At 44.2% G+C, this 15274-nt stretch overlaps 1 protein-coding gene across 3 annotated transcripts in view; it reads left to right on the forward strand.

Moving 5' to 3' along the window:
* VIT (vitrin) overlaps nt 1-15274 on the forward strand; it is a 42311-nt gene that overhangs the window by 8993 nt on the left and 18044 nt on the right. For 2 of the 3 annotated variants that reach the window (XM_086628089.1, XM_009978003.2), the window contains exons 5-11: nt 512-589; nt 6428-6508; nt 8293-8499; nt 9168-9218; nt 14300-14338; nt 14439-14495; nt 15147-15209. In XM_086628089.1, the coding sequence (XP_086484215.1) occupies nt 512-589; nt 6428-6508; nt 8293-8499; nt 9168-9218; nt 14300-14338; nt 14439-14495; nt 15147-15209 (576 nt within the window). Of the gene's footprint in view, nt 1-511; nt 590-6427; nt 6509-8292; nt 8500-9167; nt 9219-14299; nt 14339-14438; nt 14496-15135; nt 15210-15274 lie in introns of all 3 variants that reach the window. The other variant, XM_086628096.1, reaches the window with a different exon arrangement.

Below are 15274 nucleotides of genomic sequence, written 5' to 3' on the forward strand. Positions count from 1 at the left end.
CTTCTCTCACTGTTATTACTGCAAAAGACCATTGCCAGAAATGGTATGTTGCAAAAGTGAGGTCAAAGAAGAATGCCGTGTGCGTGATGAAATGAATCCCACATCAAACGTGATTTCTAACTCAATTGCATAGTTGGGCACTGGAAAAGGCTGCCTAGGGAGGCTGTGGGTTTAAGTACAGGTTATACAGATGTCCCTCAGGAGCAGTCCCCTTATGCTTAACACCATTTGAAAGCAAAATAATGAACAAACTGACCTCTTCAAATCCTTCCCAGGACTGTGTTTTTACACCTTCTAACTTCTTTTTTTGTGATGGTAGATTTAGGCATGGGTATTTTTAGTGGCATCGTTTTGAGATTCTACCGTCAGATGAAAGAAATCTCTAAGAATATTAGTTGGGCAGTAAAGAAGCAGGGCCTGATTCTGAATGCATATGTTAGATGGGAGTTTTGTTGCAAGAAAATTTAGAATATTTTGTGATGCTGTCTAATGATTTTTATTTTTTTTGTAGAGGGCAAGCCAAGGAAAGGTGTGACATATCCATCAACTCTCGAATATTCTTCTTCAAAAAGCACAGCTGTTAAACCAGGCAAGTAATTATGACTGACATTCTCTTACATCCATTCACAACCATCTGTTGCAGCTTCTCAGTTGTGTAATATATACAAAGATATAATTATTCAGGTTCAGAAGTTAATGCATCTCTTAGTATCTCATCCAAATCCCCCATGGTATTTTTTTTGTTAAGCTTATGGAAATTGTCCCAGACAATTTCTCTTTCTTGGTCATACCATGTTTCATAGACTTCTGTTCACAGAATCACAGAATGTTAGGGATTGGAAGGGACCTCAAAGGATCATCTGGTCCAATCCCCCTGCCTGAGCAGGACCACCTAGACCAGATCACACAAGAACACATCCAGGTGGGTTTTGAACATCTCCAGAGAAGGAGACTCCACAACCTCTCTGGGCAGCCTGTTCTAGTGTTCTGTTACCCTTACTGGGAAGAAGTTCTTCCTCGTGTTTAAGCGGAACCTCCTGTGTTCCAGCTTATATCCGTTTCCCCTTGTTCTATCATTGGATGCCACTGAGGAGAGCCTGGCTCCATCCTCATGACAGTCACCCTTTCCATATTTATAAACATTAATGAGGTCCCCCCTCAGTCTCCTCCAAGCTAAAGAGACCCAGCTCCCTCAGCCTTTCCTCATAAGGGAGATGCTCCACTCCCTTAATCATCTCTGTGGCCCTGCGCTGGACTCTCTTAAGAAGTTCCTTGTCCTTGAACAGAGGGGCCCAGAACTGGACACAATATTCCTGATACGGCCTCACCAGGGCAGAGTAGAGGGGTAGGAGAACCTCTCCGGACCTACTAACCACACCCCTTCTAATACACCCCAGGATGCCATTGGCCTTCTTGGCCACAAGGGCACATTGCTGGCTCATGGTCATCCCGCTGTCCACCAGGACCCCCGGGTCCCTTTCCCCTGTGCTGTTCCCTAACAGTTCAGTCCCCAACTCGTACTGGTACATGGGGTTGTTCTTACCCAGCTGCAAGACTCTAGACTTGCCCTTGTTGTATTTCATCAAATTTCTCCCTGCCCAACTCTCCAGCCTGTCCAGTTCTCTCTGAATGGCAACACAGCCTTCAGGTGTGTCAGCCACTCCTCCCAGTTTAGTGTCATCAGCAAACTTGCTGACCATGCACTCTATTCCCTCATCCAAGTCATTGATGAATATGTTGAACAATGCTGGTCCCAGTACCGACCCTTGAGGGACTGCACTGGATACAGGCCTCCAACTGGACTCTGTTCCATTGACCACTACTCTCTGGCTTCTATCCTTCAGCCAGTTCACAATCCACCTCACTACCCGATCATCCAGAGCACACTTCCTCAGTTTAGCTGTGAGGATGCCGTGGGAGACATCCTTCTTGCCCTTTTTGAAGACCGGAGTGACATTTGCTTTCCTCCAGTCCTCAGGCACCTCTCCTGTTCCCCACGATTTAGCAAAGATGATGGCGAGTGGCCTGGCAATGACATCCGCTAGCTCCCTCAGCACCCAAGGGTGCATCCCATCAGGACCCATGGATCTGTGGATGGCCAGGTTGCTTAACTGGTCCCTAACCAAGTCCTCGTCAACCAGGCTAGACTCTTCCTCTATCCTGACTTCCTCAGGAGGGTTCCAGGGCTCATCAGGAGAGCCTCCAGCAGTATAGACTGAGGCAAAGAAGGCATTCAGTAACTCTGCCTTCTTCTTATCCTCTGTCACCAGGACACCCTGCTCATGCACCAGTGGGCCTACATTGCCTCTAGTGTTAGTTTTATCTGCAATGTATTTGAAGAAGCCCTTTCTGTTGTCCTTGACCTTTCTTGCAAGGTTTAATTCCAAGGAGGTCTTAGCTTTCCTAGTTGCCTCCCTACATCCTCTGACAGCAGACCTATATTCCTCCCAAGTGGCCTGGCCCTCCTTCCATGATCTGTACACTCTCTTTTCCCACTTGAGTTTGCCCAACAGTTCCCCATTTAACCATGCAGGTCTCCTGGTACCCTTTCTTGACTTCCTACCTGTTGAGATGCACTGGTCTTGAGCTTGGAAGAAGAGGTCCTTGAAGGCTAACCAACTATTTTGGGCCCCTTTACCTTCTAGTACTCTGTCCCATGGGATTTCTCCTAGCAATTGTTTGAAAAGATCGAAATTGGCCCTACTGAAGTCCAGGGTTCTAGTTCTGCTAGGCGTTCTCTTCCTGCCACATGAGATCCTGAACTCCACCATTTCATGGTCACTACAACCAAGGCTACCCTCAACCTTCAGCGCTTCAACCAGACCCTCCTTATTAGTGAGAATAAGATACAGCAGCGCTCCTCTCCTAGTAGGCTCATCCACCATTTGCATCAGGAAGTTATCGGCAATGCACTGAAGGAACCTCCTGGACTGTGGATGGCTGGCTGAGCAGGCCTTCCAGCAGGTATCAGGATAATTGAAGTCTCCCATGACAACCAGGGCCTGCATTTGTGAAACCGCTGTCAGCTGCCTGTAGAAGGCCTCATCAGCCTCCTCATCCTGATCCGGTGGTCTGTAACAGACACCAATAACAGTATCACACATGTCAGATTGTCTTTTAATTCGCACCCACAAGCTCTCAACTTGCTCCTGATCCGCCCCTGGGCAGAACTCAATGCACCCTAGTCGGTCTCTCATGTAAAGAGCAAGTCCACCACCTCACCTTGCTGGCCTGTCTTTCCTGAAGAGGACATAGCCATCCATGACCACATTCCAGTCATGCGAGCTGTCCCACCAAGTCTCAGTAATTGCTACAAGATCATAACCCCCTGATCGAACACAGATTTCTAACTCCTCCTGTTTGTTCCCCATGCTGCGTGCATTGGTGAACAGGCATTTCAGAGAGCCAGCTGAGCACGCCGATTTCACCCTGGAGGTGGGTGGGCAGCCTTATTCCCTGAGCCTAGTTTACTGAGCATAGTTATATCCCCCTCCCCCTTCAAACCTAGTTTAAAGCCCTCTCGATGAGCCCCGCCAGCTCATGAGCCAGAATCCTTTTCCCCCTTTGAGACAGCTGAAGTCCATCAGGCCCGGTGCTGTGAAAACCTCTCCATGATCAAAGAAACCAAAATTCTGTCCATGGCACCAGCCATGTTCCTGAATCATCCTGTTCCTTTCTGTATTCTTTCCTACCACTGAAGGGATTGAGGAAAACACTACGTGCGCTCCTCGTCCTTCAACCAATCGCCCCAGTGCCCTGAAGTCCCTTTTGATGGCTTTTGGACGTCTCTGCTACCTCATCAGTTCCAACCTGCATGACCAGTAATGGATAATAATCAGAGGGCTGTACCAGACCAAGGGGTTTCCTAGTGACATCCCTGACCTGGGCCCCAGGGAGGCAGCAGTTCCCAAGTAGTTTCCCTCTTGCTTTGAATTTGTTAGTGAGTATGATGCTGTACTGATTATAAGAAAGCATTTGACGTTTTACATGTTGGATTTCTCCTAGCGCTATTCATGTTATCTTTTGGGATATTCAGTGTCGAGAGTATAATAATAAATAATAACATAATACTAATGACAAAGATGGCAATGTACTGCAGCTTTAGCTGAGTATGATATAAGGGACGACTCTGTATAACCATTTTAGTCGGCATCCTACTCTGTAAGACTCAACTCAGTTTAAATAATTCAGTTGTTTTCAGAGGTCTTTCATCAAATCTCACACTGGGTGGTATTTGATATTCAAGAGCATGTGAAGTGCCTCCATCACTGAAATGACACTTGTTTATGCTCCCTGTAACAACTGTTCAGGCTCTTCCTTGGGGGTGTGAATGAAAACAAAATTAATATCTCATGCTACTACACGTTTCCCTAACATGGCTCTTTTGCTGTTTGCTGAACCTGAGCCTTCCTGAGCTTCTCCACTGCAAGCTGTGGGATAACAAAATGTGCTGTATCTTCTTCATGAACTCAAATACCTCTCAGTGGGTGCATCCATAGGTTGCTTGGAGCCCTGCTCTTCTCCTGTACTTCATTGTTTGGTCCATGGAAGCAAAGTACAGAGCTCTTTCCTCGTCTATAGGCTTTACTTACACAAAGGCAAATTTAAATCTGAACTCTAGTTGTTCAGACTAAATATGCATCACTCAAAGCCATGCCTTTAATTTGCTAAGCCTTTGCATTTACAATCAAATAGGTACAGCTTTGTATATATCTTGTACCAGGTACAAAGAAATTACTGACCCAAATATTATGCACTGTCAGAATGGAGGCAATACTTTAGAAATCTTGGCTTTTGCTAAGAAACATTTACTAAAATCACATCTCATCATCCCCCACGCTTGAACTGTCAGCTCAAACATCTCACATCAGACCAGGGACAATCTCAGCCAGGGTCACATCTCAGTCAGGCAAACAAAATACCGGGAGCCTGTTCCTGCAGCAAACCAAAGATGAAAGCAGTTTCCTTCACTTTTTTCTTGAATCGAACAGTGTAAATGGAAATGCTAGGATCCTAGCAACAAAGACTGTGTATTCATGCAAAGTCCAGGATGATCAAAGGGGCAAATAATAACTGTTACACCTAACCCAGAACTTGAGGACGCGACTGCCTTGTTTTGCCCAGCCCTGTCCAAAAGATAGCAGAGAGATCTAATGGTCACAATCCATCTTCCCTGAGCCTCACTTGGCCCTGTTAACCCCCCTTAGCCCTGCCACCTCAGCCCAGGCATCTCAGCTGTACTCTGCTAGAAACAGCTTGTTCTTAGGATAAAAGTCTCTGTAATATGGTGCTGGGGCCATCTTGTGATGGAGAACTTCCTACTTCTTTCTTAATTTTAAAAAAGCTACCTTTTAAGTTATAGAGACCACATTGCGCTCTTGGATACTTAAAACCATTATCTGCAGGAGGTACAGATAGTACTTTGAGGATTACACTCGTTTGCTGCCAGATTAGTGAAAAATCCTGCTTCACACCTGAACAGTTGCCAGAGATGCAGTTTTGGTCCTTATCCCAGAGACACTGAGGATTCATAGTGCCTGACATTTCTTTAAATGCTGCTGGTGGTTACAGTGCTTCCCAAATGCTGGGCACAGCAAGAAAAATCTTCCCAAAATTGTAACTATTCACAGCTGGTAAAAATAATTAAAAGCTGTTGTTTTAAAAAATAATATGCATTTTAATGAAACCATTAACTCTGGAGTAATTTCTCAAATAGGTCAATGCTGCCAAAATAGCTAAAGAAGAGAAAATATGGAAGACCAAAATCCTCTGGTACTCAGTCAGACATAAGAGGAGAGGCAGATTCTTTTGCAGGGTAGCAGTAAATTAACTGTAATAAACATTTCAATTACTTTGATGTCTTCAGGTCTTAGGTGAAAAAAAAAGACCCCGAAATCTCCTTTTTCCTTCTAAGCTGAAGTGTAGCATTCAGGATTTGGCCCCATGATGATCTGACAATGTCAGGCAAGAAAGAATTACATCTGAATGTGAATTAGCGACTGAAATATTGCATGTATTGCATGCTGGTATTCTCTAAACACCCTACACACACTGTGACCCTGATTCTCAGGACATGTTGCTACTCAGAGGAAGAATCAACATGAATCATTAATCTTATGAGTATTGCTTTCTTAGTGGCAAAATCTAATATTTATTGCTGGCTTCAGAAATTCTATTGACGTTGGCAGGAGGTTTTGGGCAGTAAAAATGCCTAAATTTGGCACCAAAATTATGGGGTTACTACTGTCTAAAGGCACCCAGCCATCACTTTTTCTTGCCTGGTGAGAAAGCTCTGATTAGACTGACTGACCTACCTAATACCAGGTGATGGGATGCCTTCCTTTGGGGGCTTTTAATCTCTAAATAGGAGACTTAAAATTCCTTTCTTCCAGAGCTGCATTTCCTAATGTGCTTAATTTTGCTTCAGAGCCTAAAAAGCCAGAGCAAGACCTAAAATCTACGAAGAGTGCAGATACCGTTAACACACCAGAAAAACCATCAGAACAAGGTAAGGGTGTTCTTTTCTAAAAAGTGTCAATTACGTTATGCCTTCCAGTCTAAACTGCCTGCAGATGCTTATATGAAGCAGTTTGACACTGGTAACACATACAGCTTTACCACCCATTCAGACCCCCCTCTACTGCCTCTTTCCCACTGAACCGACTCCACTAAATGAGTGCCTGTGAAGGTGCTTGAAGGGCATATACCAATTCAGAGAAGAGAGGGCATGCTCTCAGTTTCTTTTCTGCCTGCGCTTTGGATGAGTTCAGGCGTCATGAACTTCCAAAGCCCGCATTATGGCTCTTGGCAGTTTCCTGTGCAGGGCACCAGCCCTGCAAACCCTTTGAAGATGCTGTGAGGGAGATGGGCACCCTGCCCGCAGGAGCACTGGGAGCAGCTAGCCCTTGAGAGCCCTCCTCTTGTGTTAAAGGGTCCACCAGCAACCCAGCCATTATGCACCAAGGCAACATCTTTTCTCTGCTCTTACTATGCTGCTTCCTTGGGTTTTCTGCTCTACGCTCCCTTGCTCCTTGTAGCCTGGGGTATAAAGCCAGCCCATGTGCCTGCTCCCCGCTCCTGCAGCACCACGTTGCAGGGGAAGGATCACTGTGCCCTCTGTCTTCTTTCTTTTAGCGCAGCAGCGTGGAGTGGGACACCATTCAGCCCAAAGAGAGCCATTCATACTGATTTTTTCAGCTGAGTTGTTTTGTTTTTCTTCTGAGCTCTCTTTCAGCATTATCCCATTAAAACTGTCTGAGATCTGAGTTTTTCACTGGCTAGCATTAGGCAGCAATTAATCCACCAGACAGTTTCATGACGATGCTTTCCAAAAAGAGAACATCCAGCAGTAAAATACAAGCTTATGCTGTGCAGCAATGAATAGACTGCACACCATTCCCTTTCAGCATACACAGTCTGTCAGGCCATCCCCAGGGTTATGGGCAGGGAGGAAAGGAACAAGACTGAGGTAAACGTGGAATATATTTTAGGACAGTTTTTGTAGATAGATGGAGAAGCTAACAGTGAAGGCTCTTTTTCAAGACAATGACTTGAAAGAACTGTAAGCATGTTAGCAATTTTGTATAAGGACGTTTAGGATGCAAATTCTGCAACTAGAGTTGTCACTGTTCTCACAACAGATGATACATTTTAAAAGTAGTAGCAACCGTGAGATGAGTCAAGTCAGATAAAATCACCTCCCAGGCGGTACTCTCCCTGGCTCCCCGCAGTCGAAGCCCTAACACTCTCTGCTCTGCCTCTGACCCTCTTCCTGAAACACTGTTACCTGAAAGTTGTCTTTCTGCCAAAAGCATTTCAGTGCTGTGGTGAGCAACACATATTTTATTCTGGCCTGTGACTCATAACGGCCATCTTTTATTGCCAGATGTCAGTTGATTTCCATTTATAGGCTTTCTAACCGCTTAATTACACTGAGAAAAGTTGATGGAAAACTAGGAACCGCCACTCGCTGCTTGAACCGTTTCACAGGTCTGAGACACCTGTCAGGCTGATAGGTGTTCCTGGTCAAAGCAGAGAAAGCGTAGGGGAAACATCGAGGCTGCAACAAGGTGCTGTCAGCACCCCCTGGAGAGCTGTGTGATACTGCGTCACACAGGCACGCGTGCTACACATCCACACAGCAATGAAGGTACTAATGACTCCACAGAGGACAATGATTATAGACATCCTGAGGAGAACACCAGTGTCTGGGTCACCTTAAACAGCGAGCGCTGTTAGCGATGCTTCCACATGTCACATCCATCTGCATTGATTGTGTCAATCTTCCCACAGGGGAAGCAGTCCGCAAAGAGTATCAGACATCCCCAGTGCCGACACCAGCTACACAAATGGCCACCACAAGCCCAACACCAACGACCACAACAATGGATCCTTCCACCACAACACCAAAGCCAATCACAACACCTGCAACAACCAGAACCACAGCAGTTGCAGCTGCAGCCAAGACTCGACCCGGACTGCATAGGGTCAGAGACATAGGTCAGTAGCATGGATGTTTGAATTGCTTTCCTCCTGATCTACAGCTTTGCTAAAATTTAGGGAACAAGGCATGCAGCTGAATATACGATGATTTAGTGGATCATGAATTCAGTAATTCAATGTAGAAATATTAGGAGTAGATAAAAAAAAAATTAATTCCAACAGATGGGCTGGAGTTAGAGTTGTGCCTTCGAGATACACAAATTTTGTATGTGTCTCACACAAACACAAACCCATGTAGATTCTCTGAGATGAGAGTTCATCTGCAGTAAATTTATGGCTAGTCTTTATCTTTACATATAATATACTGGCATATAAACTGATTCGTGACTGATTCATGTGGGAGTAAGCTCTTCATTCGCAAGTGTTGTCATGATTTTCAGGTATAGGAGTCAACAATTCTTTGATTCATGTGTCTGGACTGAGAGTTCAATAAATAGGTCAAGTCTCATTTTAGAACTAATTCTGTGATAAATTTCAAGAGATGAAAGTTGCAATATGTTTTTTTTGTAAGCTTTGGGATTTTAAATATTAAAACACTGTGAAGGAATTTTCATATGATTTTTGCACACATGGTTTTCTTTCATCTTTCCTTCTCTGTTTATTCTTACTCATTAACAAAGAGATTTTTGGTTCAATAACTGAAAACTAAAATCCCTTATTTTTAGGTTCTAGCAATGTCCACCCAGCATACTTATCTGTGGTAGCTGCAGCATCAAGTAAGTATGGTGAAGAAGTATGTGCCACAAGGCATGCAGTACAGTGTATTTTAAGGCAGCAATGATTCAATAACCTTTCAAGCCTCAGCAAACTCAATGGCTGAATCCAAGTCTGGATTTAAACTGAAAAACAGACACTTGGCATGAATGTCAGAGACGCTGATCACCCACAGCTCTGGGGAAGCCTTTTTAGTGAATATCTGCCTCATTTCAGCCTTGACAAACGCTGAGTTTTGCAACACTTGAGACAAAGCTTGTGCTGTTTGAATTGTGTTTTCCTAGTGCTTCGTTCTGTCTTACTCTCTCAGAGGGAGACTTGATTAGTCGTAAAATATGTGATGCAGAGGGTTGCACAGCCATCTAAACTTAGGGCTGAGAGCTCTGAAATGACGACTTCCATTAAACTAATGCTCTTTCGAAAACCTCAGGCTGTGTTTCTGAGCCTGGCATAAATATGATGTTATTCCTGGCATAACATTCCTGTTATTGACAGCTCAGAGCTCTGCATCCCGATCCAGAAGCCAGCTCCCATTCCAGCCCACAGCTTGCAATGCAATTGTTTAGAGGTGTTTTCCCATATGATGTGTAATTGCTCTGCTGTGCAGTCAAGTAAAGGAGAATATTTTCAACTGTTTGTAAGTTTCTGAGCATGGGAATATGATTGCTTTTGAGTGAAGAGGAAGCTGGACCATTATTAGATTTTATGCTCTGTCGTTATTTCTGAGTGCCTTGAGCTCAGCTTTGCTCTCACATACTTAACTGTGGCCGTCCCTGCTACCGAGTAATTCAGAGCCAAGCACATGGCAGGGCAGGTGACTTCTGAGTAATCCAGGTCTTGCGGGAAAGCATCACGAACTCAAATTCAGCTGCGAGCCCAGAATAAGGGCAGGAGCTGGAGAGGTTAATCTTACCTTGTGAAATGTGCAGGTCCTGTGTATGGGAGAATTTACAGAAGTGCCAACACAATTCAAAGGGGTTTAAATTCAGTGGGAATCTGCATCATTCAGTACCTAATGTGCCTGTAAACCTGGTCCTGCTTGTTGTTCTGTTTTCTATTTCCCATTCCCACAGTATGAGCACAGTAAAGGCCATTATTGTCTTTACTAGCAATTAGGAAACACTGTTTGAGGTTCCTCAGTCAGTGAGAAATGCATGTTGAAGGTAAAGTCCTGGAAACACTGAAATCAGTGGGAAGGTTGTATTTGTCTTTAATAAGACCAAACCTTTAGTTAAAAAAAATAATAAAAAAAAAGCACTCACTTTTTGAAGTCTTTCAGTAGTCACTTCGTTGCAATTGCTCCATGTTTCTTCACAATTTTCTTTACTGAAGTTCTAAACATAAATTAACTCCTAAAAAATTAAAGTGATCAGACTTAGGGATAGGTTATTGTGAGCTGGAGGAGAGGTGGAGACCTACTTCTGATTTCATAGCCTTCATTTCTAGGACCAGGTCCAGAATGTCTGTATTCAGTATCTGGCTTCCTGAATTCTCCTGATCTCTTCTTGATTCTAAAAGAGAAATACTGGCTAAAAACCCCACAAAAACAAGCAAACAAACAAAAAACACACACAAACCCCCCAACCAAACACAGTTTATCAGTTTGTCTGAGGAGCCTTTAGGACTCACTCTGATTATTCAGGTCAGAGTTTTTGATGATGCCATTGGCCTTAACCAGAGTTTGGCTTGACCGGACAGAATCAAATGTTCTCCTGTCCATCTTGGCTCAGAGAGACTCACAGATCTACCTTTCATAGGGCATTAGTAGTTTGCCTGCAAAAGATGCCTCAAAAATAAATAGCCTTGAAATAGAGCACAGTCAGAACGAGCACATCTGTGGCTGCTGTTAGCTCTGGAGTTTCCGTTTCCAGACACTGCTACTGGAAAAAGTTCACAGGGGCAAAACAAAAGCAGGACTTGCAGATTAGAGCATTACAGCAGGAGCAAGACTCCTCCATCCTAGTTCTTGCTGTTCTTTCTCCTTTATCTTCTGGTTGTCAAAGTTACAGAAACAGGAAAAACATCTGAGACTCTGCTCCATCACGGGACCCCTGCTTTAAATATTTTATGTGGGAAAACTGTTAAATGAAAAACCACTGGTGTGACTAGCATGACATTTGGCAGCTTATTCCTATCTGTCTTACCAGAAAGTGCAGCACTTCAGTAGTGCAGCATGCAGGAAAGAACGATCCTGAGGGGGAAGCAGCAATGGCAGCGGGCTTTGAAAGTGGATGCAAACTCTCTCCTGCTCTGGGCACAACTTTAAGTTCAGCCACACTCTGGTACAACGATGGCTTCTGCCTCTTTCCAACAGAAGTTTACCAAGCACATTCCCAAGGGCCATGAACTCACTTGCCCTCCCCCATCTCAGCTCTTCAAGCAATCCTTTCTTGCACAGCTGCTTGGACCCTAGATGAGAGTTGGGAATAAAACCAGTGCTTCTGTGAGTGCTGCAATCGCAAGCCATATCACGATCCTTGGTGCCACACTGAAGCAGTGTGCTGGCAACCAAGCATCAGGCAGCGAATGCCTGGGCATGCTCAGGCAAGGTGCTGCCCTGCACTCTATGCCCAGCTCAGTTCAATGGTTGCGTCACTTTTCTTACAGAGACTCTAAGGTGGGCGCTGCTGACCGCTGTACACTACACTTCTTTCGTCCACAGCTGTGACTTACTGTCATAGCAAAAAGGAAAAAAAAACAAAAAAAAAAGACTGAGGAGACAACAATAGTGTAAGTGCTACAGAAAGCATTGAAAGCTCTTCTCCAGCAGCACCAGACTACCAGGGCTCATACCTTCAGGAAGTCCTGAGTAAGGGCACTAGGGAGAACAGCTGGCATTTATTTTTGGATGCTGCCTTTCTCCCCAAGTTAACCCTGACTACTTAGCTCATCAGCAGTGCTGAACAAGTTGCAGAAGACCAGGCATGTTTTGTGCACGGAGTAGCTGCTTACCTTCTCAAATCAATTCCCATCGTTTGCAAGGTCCACTCCAGATTGCTTCTCTCTCTGCTGTCCCCATCCTTTACTGCCTCCATGCTCACTACAGGACTTGCTCCCAACGAAGGTTTTTCTACTTCACTGATTTCATTTCTGACCCATCTGACTTGGGATTCACCGGGTGACTGCCCATCCCCAGTTTGTTACGGACTTCTCCTAGTCATAGAATCATAGAATCATAGAATCGTTAGGGCTGGAAGGGACCTTCAAAGGTCATCTAGTCCAACCCCCCTGCAAGGAACAGGGATATCTCCAACTAGATCAGGTTGCTCAGGGCCTCATCCAACCGGGCCTTGAACGTCTCCAGGGATGGAGCATCCACCACCTCTCTGGGCAACCTGTTCCAGTGTTCTACAACTCTCATGGTAAAAAATTTTTTCCTAATACCAGATTGCACAGAGCTCGACATTAATGAACATATGTTCACATGCTGCAGGCTTATTGGCATCTCAGATTTGAAGGAAGAGTAAGCCTTGCAGACCATGGAAGTGCAATTCCAACCTTTCCTCCTTTACCACCACCATGTTTGCCCCAGCCAGCAAAAGCATAGCAGAAACCAGCGTACTGCAGGGATGGTGGTAGCATGCTTCGAGAGCTACAGCAAGAGGGAAGAGCCCCAAGGCCCAGTACAATCAAAAGGAGTATAGAGAGAAATCCATGTTCCTAACATGGGTGTGGAAAGTAGGGTTAATTAATTTTTAAAATGGTATAAAATACTTCTAATACTGAGCTAATCTCTCTGTCACCCTCTTGCACTCTGTTTCTACTGGCCTTGTAAAGAGTCTTACATACACGTTTGGACTTGGTTGTGGCAAACCCAAAACAAGGCAAGCTCTCAGGCTCAGAGTTAGTTTCCTTCCAGCTCTTCAGCACGTATCAATCTAGCTTGTGGAAAGCATGCCCTGCGCAACCCCATCCAACACCGCCGCACAGATAGACTTTTCCCTCCACAGTCCAGAAACACAGCCTGGGCTAGCCGTGGTCCATTTGGAGCCAGAGCTACAAGCTTACAGAGTTTAAAAGCCTTGCCTATTTTGGCAGATGAGCCTGTTATTTCCTTAAACAGGATCACTTTGGTGTCCGGAGTTTACAAGGTCTCTCAGGACAGCTCCTAGAAACCCCATCAAAGGGCTTCCAGTGGCCTGCAAAGGTTCAAGTTTGGGTCAAACACAAGCTATTTGCTGTCACCTCATTTTGCAATATCAAGTTCCCAAGGAGCAACAATTCCTGTTTTCTGAGACGACCGTTCAAAATGGTCTCATTTACGATATCTTATTGATAAAAATATCTCACGGGCTCCTGTCCAGTGTTCACAGGAGTCAGCTAGAACATTCCCACTGATTTCAGCAGGCTTTAGAATTAATCTTTCTGGGAAAACTAATGAATAAGAGCTTGTTAAAGGATAAGTTTGTTAACAAGCTTCTTAAAAATAATTAATGAAATGAGAGCAATGATTAAAGACATGGTTTTCATCTGCAAATGCTTTGAGCCTTTAGTATTTTTGAACAATGGGAGTTTAATAACCCAATCACCTTAAAAAAAAGCCTTTTGTGTAGACGGTGGTAAAGACATTTCAGACACATGAATTCTCCCACATTATTTTTGTCATTGTCTCATTATTTACAGTCTGCCTGCTTGTTTGTATCCACTCACTTTCTGCAGAAAGGGTAGTATCTGGTCTCAGGGATTGTTGTGGTTTGTTTTAAGCTTCCTCACACAACCAGCACAATTGGATGGTACTAAAATAGAAATAAACATAGATAACAGTGTGAGCAAGAGAAGGAAAATTACAAGGGAGAGAAAATCACAGCAGTAACTACAATCATTTTAGATGCAGACCAGAGACTTGCACAAGTAATATTCATAACTGAAGGGAACGCTAACTGGGCTGATCTACATGACAGACGGAGCAAGGCAATCCCTTCTTAAAACATATAGAGTTAACATCTGAGAAAGTATATTAATGAAAACTCTCTCTAGATGAACCATTAATTCAGCTATAAAATGACAGTGAAAAATCCAGGTAGCAGTAGTCCTGAACCAAACATGGTATAAATCACACTTTTCCATTTTGATGTCTGCTTAGGACAGGTTCAGGCTGCACAAGGAAGAGGACAGAATACAGGTATGTCTTAAATTAATAATAATTAGTAATTTGTATTTCTAAAATACTAGGATAACTTGTGTTTAAGTTCCATGTACTAACCAACAGAATATTTTCAAAGCATTCAGGGGCGCTTCCACCTCTGCAAGTAATAGGAATATTTTACGACCCAGTACAGGTAAAGGCACTACAATCCCTTCTCTAATTCCCACCCATAGCTAGTTCCACCACTCACATCTCCTGAGTCTCACAGTAACATGCTGTTTTTCACTCCTACCCACTTTCATAGCAGGATGCAGTGAGAGCAAGTATCACTCTGGTTATTGTGTGACAGTAGTGTAACTTTTAGGGGATGGGAGGGAAGGAATAATTAAAATTAGAATTGTTCTCAAAATAGTATTCTAAAACCATTTATAAAGGTCTTTTATAACATTTGCTGTTCCAAAACAAGAGGAGAACTTGTGTCTGTGCAAGTTTGGGAGATGAAGGCCTGACCCTGAGAGGAGATGCATGCTTTCACCTTCCAGGCCCTGAGCATGATCAGCATCTCAGGGCGCACTGCTAGCTGTTCCAGTGCACAGGTGTATAGCTACACTCTGTGGCACCTGCTGACACTTAAACTCTTTTCTTCTGCTTCTGCCAACCTCTTTCAGCTTTAAATTCCTTTTTTTTAAAAAAAATCCATGGTTTCCACTTTGCTTTTCCATTCGGTTTGAAAACGTGCAGAAAGATAGTTTGGGGCCACCTCATCCCATGTGATCGTGCTTCTCTCTCTTTGCCTGTTGGCACGTTGGCATCTAACCTCTCTCCTCTTTGTTGGATCACACAGGTATTCAGCGCCAAGAGTCTGTCGTTGCCTTCCGGAGAGCTGCCAGCTCTTCAGCCCACCTGGGTGAGCTAGATTGCTAGCAGCAGATTTTCCGCTCTCTTTCATAGTTTTAGCAACCCCAAATTAGC

The sequence above is a fragment of the Tauraco erythrolophus genome, chromosome 2 (assembly GCF_009769465.1).
Source record: "Tauraco erythrolophus isolate bTauEry1 chromosome 2, bTauEry1.pri, whole genome shotgun sequence".
Taxonomy (NCBI): Eukaryota; Metazoa; Chordata; class Aves; order Musophagiformes; family Musophagidae; genus Tauraco; species Tauraco erythrolophus.